The sequence below is a fragment of the Bos taurus genome, chromosome 13 (assembly GCF_002263795.3).
Source record: "Bos taurus isolate L1 Dominette 01449 registration number 42190680 breed Hereford chromosome 13, ARS-UCD2.0, whole genome shotgun sequence".
Taxonomy (NCBI): domain Eukaryota; kingdom Metazoa; phylum Chordata; class Mammalia; order Artiodactyla; family Bovidae; genus Bos; species Bos taurus.
This window is the reverse complement of record NC_037340.1, coordinates 69,776,075-69,790,426: the sequence shown is the minus strand read 5'-3', so window position 1 is coordinate 69,790,426 and position 14,352 is coordinate 69,776,075. Positions and strand designations below refer to the sequence as shown.

Sequence of the window (14,352 nt, the reverse complement as noted above, 5' to 3'; positions counted from 1 at the left end):
CGGGCCGCCTCACACCGGCGGCGGCGGCGGCGGTGGCGGCGGCGGCGGTGGAGGAGGCGAGTCCTCCGCGCGCCCTCTCCGGGGCGGGGCGGGGGCGGGAACACCCGGTGATTGGTCGGCAGGCTCTGACGGACAGCCTGCCTGTCCCGCCTCTCCCCCCTCCCTTCCCCGGGGCAGCCGGGGGCGACCCCGCCGGCAGTGCCTTTGACCGTCGGACCCACTATCTTCCCGGCCCTGCGGCCGAAGTGGCCTCGCGGGTGTGTGTGTGTGTGTGGCGGGGGGGGGGAGTCCCGTTATTCGGAGTAGCCCACAGGCCTGAGCATCCCCTGCGAGCCCACCAGTGGTCTTGGCCTGGCCATACCCTTCGAACCCCCACGCCGCAAGTCTCCACGCAAGGACGGGGTCTCAGGCCCTATGGCTCAGCACCATTCCTGCAGATGCTCTCCCGAGCTTTCGTTTTCCCTGGCTGACTCTATCCCTGTTTTCCTCCTCGGTCTCTGGCCGCTGCCTTTCGACACCTCAGCAGCTTCTCTTCCTCCGGGGTGGGTCCTGGGTCAGTTCCCAAGGCGGCCTGACCCCTCTGTCGGCGTCACTGCCCCCCGCCCCCTGCCAAATTCAGGCACCCGAGCGCCGAAGCTGTATCCCCCCCTTGCATCCCGTTACCTGTTCCACGACCCGACGTAGCACAGACATCTCACATCCCTCCTCAAATTGCCTCTCCCGTGGTCTTCAGTTTCTCAGAACATGCCTCTGGTTAGTTGCTCGGGCTAAAACCGTTGGAGACAGCCTTGGTTCCTCTCTCTCCCTCAACCCCACAGCACTCCATCAAGTCCCATTCCCTGTGCCTTCCCATGTCTCTGCTCTGCCCACAACCTCAAGGCCCATCTTCTCTCTTCCAGACTGTTTACCCTCCTTGGTTTTGCCTGCATGTATTCCCTATGCTCTAGTTTGTTTGTATTTTTTAAATTTGGCTGTACCGGGTCCTAGTTGCAGCATTCAGAATCTTTTAGTTGGGGGTTGTGGGATCTAGTTCCCTGACCAGGGATCGAACCCAGGCCCCCTGTGTTGGGAGTGCAGTCTTAGCCATTGGACCACTAGGGAAGCCCCTATGCTCTGGTCTTCAAAATGAAATTAAATCCTGACTCCCTACCTCCAGGCTCAAATCATCCAGAACTTCCCATGGCACACAAAATCCCCTACCTGGCCCAGCAGGTCCGGCATGGTCTGACCCCTTTCTTTTCCCACTTCATCTCTCACCACCTCCCTTTCATTCCATTCTCCAGGCACAAGTTCTTTTGGTGGTTATTCGATTAATCTGTACTCTTTGTGTTGCTGCAGCCACTCCCTAGACGCACCCCGGGCAGTCTAATTGCCCCGTCACAGAACACCGCCCAAACTAAAGACACCTTCAGTCACAGTAGAGCCTGTCTGACGGATGTTGAGCCAGACAAAGCAGGACAGCGTACTGCATTGTAGAGGTAAGAGGCCCAGCAGGGCACCCAGCTGATGCTAGAGAAAGATCCAAGGACTTCCCTGGTTAAGTGACTTCAGTGGTTACGACACCATGCTTCCAATGCAGGAGGCACAGATTTGATCCCTGGTTCGGGGAACTAAGATCTCACATACCACGTGCTGTTGTTGTTTAATCACTTAAGTCGTATCCAATTCTTTGCGACCTCCAAAAAATGATAAAGAAAAAAATTAGGGAAAGATCCAGGCATCCAGGAATGTGTGAGTACGTATATAAGAGTATGTGCTCAGGCAGGCCACCCAGCTGGCTGATGACTAATGTCTGGGGACTGCCTTTGACTTGTCTTGCTGTAGTGGTAGCATGTGTATGTGTGTTGATCACCTCAAGTGCAGCCCCCAAGGACCTGAGGATTGAGCCTGAGGTTGAGGCAGCTGTTTGTGCTTGGTTGGCTGTGGTCACCCAAGGGGAGGTGGCGTGGCTGAGATGGACTGCCACCTAGTGGCAGGCCTTTGAAATAAGAGGGAGGGAATGAAAGTTGACCCAATGCCCGGCCCAGCATTACAAGGGTTGCAACATGTGGTCACACCTGATCCTTATAATTACTCTAATCAGGGATTATTGTTCCCAGTTTACTGATGAGAAACAGATTCAGAGAAGTTCTGCGGCTTGCCTTAAGGCCACATAATTAACCAGTGAGGATTTGAACCCCAATCTATCTGACCATGCATTTTCTTCCTCACAGGGGAGCCTCTAGCTTCATTAGGTGCCGGTGGACAGTGGGCACATAGGCTAGCTGGCTACTCAGCAAGGGTGAGGGGAGGCCCTTGGCATGGCTGGCCCTGGGCACAGGAAGCGTGAGTGCAGAGCTTGAGCGCTCATAGTGTGTGGCTTGGGCTTGCTGGGGCTTGCTGTGGTGCTTGTCCCTGTCTACAGCCTTGAGCTTCCCTATGCTCAGTGTTAGTGCCATGAGTTGGAAGAACAAGAGAAACTCAGCACTGGGCCCCAAGGAATTCACAGATTTAAGACAGGTAAGCACTCTGTTTTGTAGGAACAATTGTGATGGAGGAAAAAAACAGAGGGCTATGAGCTAACACATTAGGGAGACCTGCTTCAGATCTAGTAGACAAGGAAGACCTCTGTGGGACTCAGCAGAGGCTGGAAGGATGTGAGGAGATGGCTGGCTGTATTATTAGGGGTGGGTTGGAGGAAAGTCCTTTCTAAACAAGGTAACAGCATATACAAAGGCCCTGAGGCCAGAAAGAGCTTAGTTAAGTTTAGGAATGGAAAGAAGGCTAGAATTTACTAAGAGGGAGCACGGAGAGGGGAGGTGGAGTGGAGGGGTTGGTGAGGCCAGGAAGACAGGAGGGGAGCTAGCTGGGCCCCTCCCTGCTCATCGGACCTTATCCATTTTCCCAGGAGGCCTCCTAAGTGCTGTCGCCTTTACAGCTTGGTGGGCGGTGATGCTTTTTAGAAATCTCCATTTCTCCATTTTCTGAGAGCTTCCCGACATGTAGCCCGGGCTTCCTGGCTTCTGCTTTTGCCTCTGGGGCCGGGCCTCCAGGGGCTCCAGCAATCCCTGCCAACAGGAGCTCATGTTTTCAGCCTGCTGTCAGGCCCTCGATCAGGAAACAGGGCCCCATTTCCTCCTGGGACTTCTGAGCCGGCATCCCAGGCCTCAGGTGCCTGCCTCCACCCAAGGAGACTCAGGAAAAGCAGGGCGAGCCGAGGGTGTGACCGGTATGGGCTTCCCCCAGCTCGGCATATATATATGGGGACGTGGGTGTTACTGGCAGTGCCTGCAGCTGCGCTGGCTGGGAGGCGCAGCCCAGCACCCACACCAGGCACACGCCCATGACATCACCCAGGCTCGCCTCACTCAAGCCTATTTCTGTCAACACTCATGCTTCAGCATGCTCCGGCGACACCAGTACCTGTGCCTGAAGTTGTGGGGGGAGGTGGAGTCCCAGCCCAGCTGCCCCTCTGGCTCTGTGAGCCTGACCCCATGGGTGTTTACTTACCAAACACTTAGAGCATCACTTGACATAGTAAGCCCCATAGAACTGCTTTACCCCTGGTGACTCATTTACTTTTCATGACAGCCCTGAGATAAGTACTTTTTTTTTTTTTTTTTTGAACAACTTATTTATGGCCGGGCTGGGTGTTCATTGTTGCATGTGAACTTTCTCTACTTACGGAGAGCAGAGGCTACTCTCTGGCTGCGGTGCACGGACTTCTCATCCTGCTGGCTTCTCTCGTTGTCCTGCACAGGGCTCTAGCACTTACACTCAGTAGGTGCAGCATACAGGCCTAGTTGCCCTGCAGCATGTGGAATCTTCCTGGACCAGGGACAGAACCCGCGTTCCCTGCATTGGCAGGCGGGTTCTTAACCACTAGACCACTGGGGAAGTCTGAGTATAAGTACTCTATTATCCTCATTTTACAGAAGGAAAAACTGAGGCCCAGAGAGATTAAGCTAAGAGGCAGCAGAGATGGGATTTAGGCCCATCCAGAGTCCACATGACGTTGCCTTCCACCTAGGTATGAACATTTCACTATTTTCTTACCCTTTCCGTAATACCCTTACCTGATGTGTTTTCTATTTTTAGTTGTTTGGTTACATCTTGTTCCAGGTTGGGTTCTTTGGGAAGCCTCTGTGACAGAGGTTAGTGTGTAGGGTGTTTTTTCAGGACACGTCCTTGGGATCAGCACTGTGGAAGGGAGGGAAGGAAACGCGAGGGGGCACTGGGAGAAGTTGAGCTGTGATACAGGTCTGGTGGCAGCCTCAGCCTGCCCCCAGGGAGCTCTGTTGCAGTCCCTCCACCAGCCACTGAACGTGGCCTGTCCTGGGCTGAGCGCGGCTTCAGATGTCTGCAACCACGGTGGTCTTAGGGGGCTGATAGTCTCCTAGCAACAAGCGCTCCCTCAAAGGGGAATCTGAGCGGCACATCCCTGTGTCTGCCACAGATGTCTTCTCATTCTTAAGTACTCCGAGCATTTCTTAAGAAATCAAAAATATGGTACCATAAAAATGGGATATGCTATTATCTGAAGGAGGAATGTAATTTGGTGAATACGGGTTAGCACGGCTGCGGTGATTGAAAATCAAATGTGATTGAAAATCAAATTGAGCTTCCTGGTATCCAAAGCAGAAACTTCGTATTCTGATAACTGATTCCTTGGGGGATAAAGATTTTCCTGGGGTTAAATGATAAGGGTAGTTTCTTAAGGGGACACTTACTTGATTGAAATAGTAGAGAATGTTCTCCGCAGATTAACAGCAAATCCCCACCCAGTTTTCATTCTCCCTGTAATGGCCTTGAGTGACTATAGAAGGTATGAAAATAAAGCACAGCTTCTACCACAGTTGAAGATAGGCAAATTTATATACTTGCAGCATCTAATTTAATCCACGTATGAAACTTTATCCCTCTTCTTTAAACTTTCACTTAGTAGTATCTTATGTTAGGCGGCTGACCAGCCCTTCTCAGTCAGCCTGCACCTAGGCCTGCACCTGGTGCTTAGTGAGTACTCCCCTTGGTGCACCTTGAACTCCATCCCTCAACCTGTCATCTTGGCTGTTAAGCGTTGGTCCCCAGTATCCATCCATGGCTCCACCTTGGTCAGTGGGCCTCACACTTTTTAGATCTCATCCTCCTGCACACCCATGATATACTCTCAGCCCAAGAGCCTCGTGTTTTCTATCACTCGAGGGGAAACCAGGCCAGGACTCTGTGCTCCCTGCAGACCCTGCTTCCCCTCTGCTGATGGCCCCTCTCTTGGGACCCAGATGTCGAGGCAGGAGAGCTGGACTCCAGAGACACTGTAATTGCCTCTCTGCAGGCAGAGAAGGGGGCCCTAGCTAGCCACTGTGGCCCTGGCCAGGTCGGACCTGCTATTTTTCCACCTTTTCTGTCCTTCCAGCACACATTCCTACATCCCTGTAGCAGTGAGACAGCAGAAGGGATCAGACCAAGTTCCCGCTCCAGGAGAGCAGAGAGAAATGCCAACAGACGTTTGTCAGCAGAAGACATTTCAGTGTGATAAGGGCCCTTGGAGCACTAGGGAGGGACAGCTGACCTTATTAGACCTGCTGGTGGCTGTGGGCAGAGCCAAGTGAGAGGTATTCTGCTCCAGATACAAGACTGTCAATCACTTGTTTTCAAAATAAGGTCACCACACGTGTTTTGTGGCCATTTTTGCAACTATAACAGAAAACTTAAAATTATCTGTTTATATATTGTTTTTAGCTGCACTGGTTCTTCTTTGCTGCATCAGGCTTTCTCTTGTTGCGGAGAGTGGGGGCTGCTCTTTGTTGTGGTATGTGGGCCTCTCATGACAGCATAAATAGTTTTAGGGATACATGATTCAGATGTCCACAGATAGCAGTTTATTTAGTTACATATTTCCCACATTTAAAGTCACACATTATTTAAAATGATATATTAATTTATGAGGGTTTTTTTCCCACTCTGGCCTTTTCAATAATTATGTTCAAACTTTTTTAGTTAATTAATTACGGCTACACTGGGTCTTCATTTCTGCCTGTGGGCTTTCTCTACTTGGCGATGAACAGGAGCTACACTCTAGTTGCGGTGCGAAAGCTTCTCATTGCGGCGGCTTCTCTTGTTGCGGAGCACAGATTCCAGGGCACGTGGGCTCAGTAGTTGTGGCCCACTGGATCACCAGGGAATTCGCCGTTACAAATCAGCTTTATTGAGGAATACCCTACAGAAAATGCACCCATTTTAAGTGTAAAGTTTGGAAAGCTTTGACAAATGTATACCCACCTGTAACCCCACTCAGTTAAGACATAGGACGTTTCCATCACCCTAAACAGTGTTCTGGGTGCCCTTTAAGAGTCCGTCTCATGGTCAGCTCAGCAACACATACAGGAAAACTGGAGCAATACAAAGATTAGCATGGCCCCCGCACAAGGATGACATGCAAATTCATGAAGCGTTCCATATTAAAAAAAAAAGTTGATCTCCCCTGCCCCCAGTGGGCAACCACAAAGTCTACTTTCTGTCACTAAAGGTTAGTTTTACCTGGTCTAAAATTTCATGTAAGTAGAATCACAGAGTATGTACCCTTGGGTCTGTGTTCAGTATAATGTTTTTGAGATTCATCCCTGTTGCTGCAGAGGAAATACTTTTTGAATCAGTATGTGATGCTGTCAACTGGAAATTTTAACCTAAGCATAATTAATTTTCTGTATAACATTAAATAGCTTTCTTTTTATTTCTTCTGTAGATACATATCAATGATTGACATAATCCCCACTTAGACTGTATTGCTTTAAAAATATTACAGAAATTTTAAATATATATAGAGACAGGATAGCACGGTGAAATGTACTCATCAGCCAGTTTAATTAGGAACTCTTGGCCACTCTTGTTTCGTGTCAAACTTGACCCACTAACCCATTCCATATAATTTTGACACTAATCTTAGCTCTATAATGTTATCTGTAAATATTTCAGCGTTTTTCTAAAAGACTCTTTAAAAACATATATCAACACCGTATTGCTATTTAAAGTGATCTTGAAGAAACCTGTTCAAGTGCAGTGCTTCGGATTGTGAGAAATAATTGCCCAGTCTGTGGTAAATTTCTTTGCTTCCTTGTTTACTGATTTTGTCAGGGGACTACTTACAATCGTCCAAAACTAGTTTGACTGAGGTCATTTCAGGATAATGTGTTTTCTCCAAAAAGTGCTTTTTGGTTCAAAACAAGTTGAGAGAACAACCCATTATATGAGGGATTTTGTAAAGACTGAAATGTAAGTAAAACTCCTTTTCTCAGAAAGAAAAAATTTTTTTAAGTTTTCTATGGAGGAAATACTGTATTTGATGTATGTGGTATTTAGAAGGTGATATCAGAATTGGTGATTTACCAGATATGAGAAAGGTGTGAAGGATGATGACTGCCCTCAGTTCCAGTTGGGAGACAGAGTGGATGGTGGTGCCTTTCCCTGAGATGCTAAACCAAGCCCAGTGGGCTGGTGGTGGTAGGTTCCGAACATGGTTTTAGAGGCCGTGGACATCCCCGCCAAGGTGTGGCAGTGTGTGTCTGGATCTCAGGAGAGGGTCTAGGCTGGAGGTAGAGATGTGGGGCTCGTCACGTTCAAGCGTGAATGAAATCAGCTGGGCTGAGAAGAGAACCGCAGCAGCTAAGGACCTGATAAAGGAGGTAACAGAAGCCACAGCCTGAGACGGAGGGATAAAATCAGGAGAGGGTGGCACCATGGAAACCAGAGGAGCGCTTTAAGGGAATGATCCTGTTTATGTGAGATGTCCAGGAAAAGATAGACCTATATAGAGAGGGTAGATTCGTGGAGGCTGGAGGTAGGAATGGGGATTAACTGTCCCTGGCATGAGGGATCTTATGGAGGGGACGAAGTTCTAAAACTGACGTACGCTGATGGCTGTACCACTCAGTAGTTACTAGAAGTCACCGTACATTGGAAATGGGTGGATTTTATGACATGTGAAGTATCACTAGCGATTTTTGAAAAGTGTCTGGTGCCACAGCGAGTTTGAGATGCAGGAGTAGCAGAGCCTGGTTAGTGGTTTGGTCGCTCATTCCTGGGTGACTGGTCAGAGTTGAAGAGGGTACTGGAAGCAAGATGGGGCAGAAGCTAGTTGCAGTTGGTGGGGGAGTGACCGGGTGGTAGAGGTGACTCATTCCAGGTGCTTGTTTGTGAAAGAGAGAGAGGGAGGGGGTGGTGGCTGAAAAGGGCTGGGAGTTGTGGTTTCTTTTTTTTATTAAAAAAAAAAAAAAAAAAAAAAAAACGTGGCAGAGGCCCGAGGTAGACTTGACAGGGAGAACAGACAGGACCTGCTGACAGGATATGGGGGGTGGCGGTGAGGGAGGAAGGGGCCAAGCCAGCACTAGCTTTCTGGCTGGGGTGGCACATGGAAGCGGTTTCCCTCTGCCCACAGCTGGACCCCAGCATCACGGAAGGGCCAGACAGGAGAGGGTGGGGCAGACCCTGCGCTCCGACCTAAGGGCTGGAAGTGGGAGGAGGGAACCTGCCTGCCAGATGACTAGGAAGCAGGGCGTGGTCCTCCTGACTTCATGCTCAAGCATCCTTTGAGGCCCTGCATACATACCTGGCCCTCACCTCTGTCTGGCCTCTTCCTTTGTCGCAGTGGTCGTCAGGTCAGCTTCTCCCATTCTCTGGCTTGCTTTCCCAGGCCTGCTGCAACCACCCAGGATGTCCTACAGCCGTTCTTGACCAGCATCTAGTTGCTCTGCACCTGCCCTCAGAAGAATGGTCTTTGCCAGGAAAGGTAGGCACAGGTTTCTGCTCACCAGTAACATGTGCCTGCAGGGCCTCCTGTCCTGTTTCCAGTGGTGACCCAAGGTTGTCCCCTGGTTGTGACAGGTCCTGCTCAAGTGCATTGATAGGGCTCGTGGACAAGCCTCTCTATTGCTATTCCTTATGTTCCATGGTATAGCTTCCCCAGAACTAATGAACTCAAAATACTTGGCTTTGGTCTCTTGCTCCAAGGCAATAGTGGCTCCGTACCTTCCTTTATTCCCTGGGGTGAATGCTGCCTCCTTCACTGGCTGATGAAATAAAGGCTGCCAAGGACCCTTCAGGATTCTCTGCAGTCGGCCCATCCCCAGCCCAGAAGTTCAGAGACCATCAGGGAGATGGCTGTCCTCCCAGAATACACTCCTAGCTGGCAGGCTAGAGGACTTAAGGCTAGCTAAATGACCGGTTCTGACCACTCTGGCCTTCCTGTCGCCTGCTCCTTTTGACCAGGAGACTTAATCTTTCAACTTCATCGCAGACTTAGCTGTAACCTAGGATGAAAGGAGGAACAACTTTTGTAGGGATCCTGACTGACTCGGGTACTAGAGCACCGAGAAGTGGTTCCAGACCACTCCCTCTCTATCAGCAGGATCTCTTGTCTGTCTGGAGAGAGCTTCTGGGATTCAGTGTTTTAACTGGCTTAGGACTTAATTCCCGCCATCCTGACGGTATCTTAGCCACATAAGTAGGCCCAAAGAAGCTCCCTACTGTTTCTCACCAGCACACACAGAAGTGTTCTAAAATCTGCTTCCCGAATACACTTGTTCCACTTTGCTCAATAAACCTACCCTAGGCTCCAAATATAGTCCTTGCACCGCACCTGTTCTAGTTTTTCTGTACCCGCCCTCACTTCCTGGGCCTGCCTTCTTCTAAGGATGTGGACTTTGGCTCCCTCCCCTTCAGCCCACACCCACGGTGGCAAGACAGATGCAGCCCCAGCTCCTGGGAAGGGAGGCACCCTTGCAGCCGGGAGCAGGCAGACCACATCTCACACCAAGGCCCAGCCCTGGAGCCCTACTCTGGCCCGGGGCCCTGGGCTAACACAGAGGCAGACACCAAGTTTCCGTTAAGTTGTAGGAATTTATTTTAAATAACCTACAGTTGATTAAAAGGGAATTCATGATAAAAATAGAAGATACTTGAGGAAAGATGTGGGAAATGGACTCTGCACACACGCTAAACTAACAATGCCTCTAAAACTAATGATTATAGCAAAAAATGTCTTCACATTAAAATTCTGCTTTTTATGTGTTTTTTTTCCATTTTTTACACAATTACAAAAGAAAAAATAAAAGCCCTAAAATCTTGATTATTTTTCCTTTTTTTTTTTTTTTTTTGACCAAATACTCATTTTCCTCTAAATTTTTTACCTGTGGAACTTTTATACAATAAAATCTTTCAAGTGAAAGACTGGGGTTTTAAATGAAAAAGATGGGTATCTGAAAGGGCATAGAGAATGCTCAGAACAAAGAATGATGGGAAAATGGTTTCAGTCACTGATTATTTATTATCCTTAGACTCGCTCACCCCTCATCCCTCCCCAGCCCCAATCTACACGATCTTTAAGATCAAGAAAAAGGTTTAAATATTTTAAAATAATTAAAAAGAAATAAAAATTCACATTTAAAAAGGAACACTCAAGTCAGGAAATATTTTCCCATCATGCTTTTCTGTGAACAGGTGTCTGAACCAAAACACTGCCGATGTCACGACTGCTTCAAGTTTAATGAAAATTGATTCCCATGACAATAGATAGTGACAACTCTAACAGGTGCGTTGGGTTTTTGTTCTACTTAATTTTAAATTCCTGAAATGGGGGAGAGGGGAGTTTAGGAATTCATTTCTATTAAAATATAGAAGTTATTGCAAAACCCTAACTGTAAAAACGCACCAATATAATCGGACTTCGTATACAGTAGCTAAGAGAATCCAAATGTTTCAGTGAAACAGTGAATTTGCCTGGCAGAACTCTGACAAATTCCCATCCACTTGACCCCTTGAAAATAAAAACAAAATTCAAAACAAATCATACAGCTAGAATTTTGATATCTGAAATATTTTTAAATAAGTTGTCCATAGGACAACTGGCTCAGCTCTCCCTTATAATATCTTTTCTCAAAGATGTTAGTTAAGACTTGCTGCCTCTTTCCCTCGGGTGTGAGGGCAAGCGAGGCTCACAGTTTATCCATCTTTCCCAAACCACACTGTTCCTTTTCACAGAACTCTTGCCCCTCAAGACTGGCTAGAACTCGTAGTCCTCGTCAGCCATGTCAATGGCCCAGGCAAACTTCTCCCGCTGGGTTTTGTTGTAAATTTTCTCAATGGGGACCCCCCACTTCTTGCACCTGCAAATAAGGGAGAGAGAAGGGGGGTTAGTGTGTCTCAGGAGACGTGGGCCAGACCCGAGTTGGGGCCTGGATGTGCTGCCTTCTCCTGTTCCATCTGGTGAGGAGGAGAATTAATAAGGTACCAGATGTGTTCTTAGGGCTTCATGTGCTTGACTCACTGAATCCTGACATTCTAAAGTAGGTACGATTGCAGGTGTACAAATGAAAAAGGTACAGAAGAAAAACTGAGAAGTTAGGTGATTTGGTTTCATTCTCATGTAGCTAGTGAGCATGGAGCTGAAAAGTGAATCCAAGCACGCTGGCTCCAGAATCCACGCTCTTCACCATTATACTCTATTGCCTCTCAAAGCCAACCAAACCTCCAGCACCAGACAGGACATAAAGGGGATAAGAGCTGGCTGGAACTCCTGGCCCACAGGGAATGGCTGCTCCTCTTAAGCCCAGAAACTAATAATTCAAGTTAACTAATAAGCATCTTCCAAAAAAAGTCATTTATTTTGGATATTATTTTATTGGGGAGGGTAGTTTACAGGGAAACAAGCAAACAATGATGCAAACTCTTTGCACAGGTTGCTCAGATCTGTATTCTTTTTTTTTTTTTTTATTTTCTCCTTATTTGTACCTTCTTTCCTTCACTTAAAAAAAAAAAAACATTTTTTTTTTAAATTGAGAAGTTAAAAGTTTAGGTAGATGGGCTCATTTTATTTTTCCTTCAATAAGGACTAAGAGTCTCCATTTTTGTCCTAAAGTTCCACTAGGGGTGGGGACCATACCTGCCTTAGCAGACATAATACTCCCAAGTGGTGTAACAGTATTGACCATTTCAGACCACCCAGGATGTCCCAATGCATTTGCAGTGCGCACAGCAGAAGACAGAGGACACTCTTAAGTGTGCAATGTAGGAACTGCATGTGAGAGCTGACAATGCTCTTGGAGCCCCATCACCCTTCCCAAGCCAGCAGGTAGCCTTCAAGAAGGGCGTGGTGCTTACCAAGCCACGGTGATCCTTGGGTCCAAATAATTGAGTTTAGAGGTTCCCAAAGCAATCTGTTTATTCTCCTCTCGGTCTGTGGCCTGAACTTCGAGCTTCATCAGCTGTTCCTCCAGCCTCTGGACAGCCTTCTTCTTTGACTCTACAACCCTGGAAGAAAGGAAGTCATCAGGAACTGGGCCTGGCCTCTGGACAGGAGCACCATATCCCCACACTGCCACCCAGGGGCAGTAAAAACAGAAAAGCCACAGGCCCAGACATTTCTAGAATGTTACTCAGAAACCCTAGGAAAGCTAGGACCTCTGGTTGATGCTGTGACACTTTTCCTCTCATCCAACTCCCAGCTTTGCATCACACCAGGCACGTACTTCTTGGTCTTTGCATCCTTCAGGACTTTAGCATCAGCCTTAGCACTTTTCAGGTCTCTCCGGGCATCTGCTAGCTGTTCCTTCTTCGCATCAATCTGGGTAGGGAAGAACAACAGTAAATTCAGGAATAAAATAAATCCAAAGAGAAAACAGGATTCCTTAAGAGAAGATGTCTTCACCAAGTAGGCTGTTCTTGTTAAAACGCCCAGGGGTGGCTTCATGACGGCACAGAGTGGATATGCAGCGGGTGTTGAATTCCAGTGCTACTTGACCGTTTATATTCTTCAGTCACCCTTGAAGAAATGAAGGTTTTATGGCAATGACTCTGGGACCCATTAATCCAGAAACTCAGGGAAAGAACCCACTGGCACTGGGAGTGTGGGTGCTAATCTTTCAATCAGGAAACACTTTGGTTTTAGATACTGCGAAGAGGATGACAGGTGAAAGCTATTTATCAAATGGATCCTGTGCCAGGTTGTCACCTCCATCCCAAGAATCCTGCAGGAGATACTGTTTATGAAGCTGAGACAAGAGTCGCTACATCTACTGAGCTCAGCTCATTCCTCAGATTCTACCAGCACTCTGAGAAGAGCTGCTAATTCCTCCAGAAAAAAAAAAAAAAAGATGCACTGAAGAGAATACCCAAGGGACTAGAAAATGGCAATTAAAAGGTACCCAGGAAGCCAAACCACTTAGCCTCATCTGTTCCAAGCCAATACGTGGCATGGCCTGGCTCTGGCATTCCATTTTTTAAAAGGCGAGAAAGCTGAGACAGAAAGGAAATTCAAATAGTTATCATTCAAAGCAGATTTGAAAACTTTTTAGCTATGGAGCTCTTTCTCCAAATGAAATCTCCTGGGGCCCCAGTCTTTAGAGGAAGGGAAAATGACAGTCGCAGCCTCTCTTGCTTGAGAGCGCCAGTTCTGCGTTCTCAGTTCCCACTTGAGGACAGCAGCAGGCAACACCGTGGGGCTGGGGCCCTAGAGTGGTGAGCTCACAGCTGGGGCAGGCAAACCCTGACCTGCTATCACCGTGCTAACCCTAAGATCAGGGGAACCTCTGCAGAATAAATGCACGCCCGACTCATATACACTGGGCTGTTGCTCTCAGCCTGGCATTGTCTGTTAGATTTATACACACAGCCCAAGACTGGAAACAGAGGCCATCATTGTGAGAGAATCATTAAATGCATTTTACTACGAATGGCTTACTTCCAACATCTATGTTGTCCAAAGTCAAACTGAAGGAACTGACTCTCCACAAAAGCGTCACAGACACCACTAGCCAGATTCTTCTTAGGCTAGAAATGCAACAAACCACAATCTTTTAACCATTTCTGTGAATACTAAATTGGCAGGCTATGTTGAATTCTCTCAAAGCATTAAAGACCCCATTGATTCACTTGGCAAAGAGCGGTGTGTGTTTGTGTTTGCTTTGTGGGCACACAGGAGAGGGTTCCTGGGCTTAGAGGGCTCGTCTGGCAGGCAGCCTGGACTGCCCAAACAGTGGTTCCAGAGTGAGACCAACAAAAGGTCTCCTCATGCTCCAGGGATGGGTCTCCTGAATTAGGTAAACACCACCTGAATAGTCATGCTTTTATTTCTGGCTTGAAATGATAGCCTGAGGAGAGTAAATGGTACCACATGACCACTGTTAACAGAGGTGCAAGGATGGACAGCCTGGACGGGCTCTCTGCCTGCCAGTCACAGTCCACGGATCTGAGACGTCTGTGGACACATTCTTATGTACTGTGGATGTGTGCACTCCTTCAGCAAAGCCAGGTGGCATGTGAAGCATGAACTGCAGGTTGTATGTGTCTTTTGACCCATAAGTACTACACCTGGGTACGTATCTG

The 14,352-nt window shown here is 48.0% G+C and overlaps 1 protein-coding gene, 1 long non-coding RNA gene and 1 other non-coding gene across 4 annotated transcripts in view; 2 read left to right on the top strand and 1 right to left on the bottom strand.

Annotated features, from left to right (window-relative positions):
• The first annotated feature begins 82 nt into the window (after positions 1 to 82).
• On the top strand, positions 83 to 13,907 carry LOC132346963 (uncharacterized). 2 transcript variants are annotated; one of them, XR_009496999.1, is made up of 5 exons: positions 83 to 257; positions 1,339 to 1,478; positions 3,915 to 4,009; positions 8,666 to 8,761; positions 11,966 to 13,907. It is a non-coding gene; the product is annotated as an uncharacterized lncRNA (long non-coding RNA). The 2 variants fall into 2 exon arrangements; XR_009497000.1 differs by lacking the exon at positions 3,915 to 4,009.
• Positions 6,339 to 6,442, top strand: LOC112449434 (U6 spliceosomal RNA). The gene has a single exon (XR_003038003.1). It is a non-coding gene; the product is annotated as a U6 spliceosomal RNA (small nuclear RNA).
• Positions 9,851 to 14,352, bottom strand: part of TOP1 (DNA topoisomerase I) — a 95,598-nt gene continuing 91,096 nt past the window's right edge. The window contains exons 19-21 of the mRNA NM_001206487.2: positions 12,498 to 12,592; positions 12,130 to 12,279; positions 9,851 to 11,135 (exon numbers count right to left, since the gene is read on the bottom strand). Coding sequence (NP_001193416.1) covers positions 11,033 to 11,135; positions 12,130 to 12,279; positions 12,498 to 12,592 — 348 coding nt within the window. The 3' untranslated portion in view covers positions 9,851 to 11,032. The remainder of the gene's footprint in view (positions 11,136 to 12,129; positions 12,280 to 12,497; positions 12,593 to 14,352) is intronic.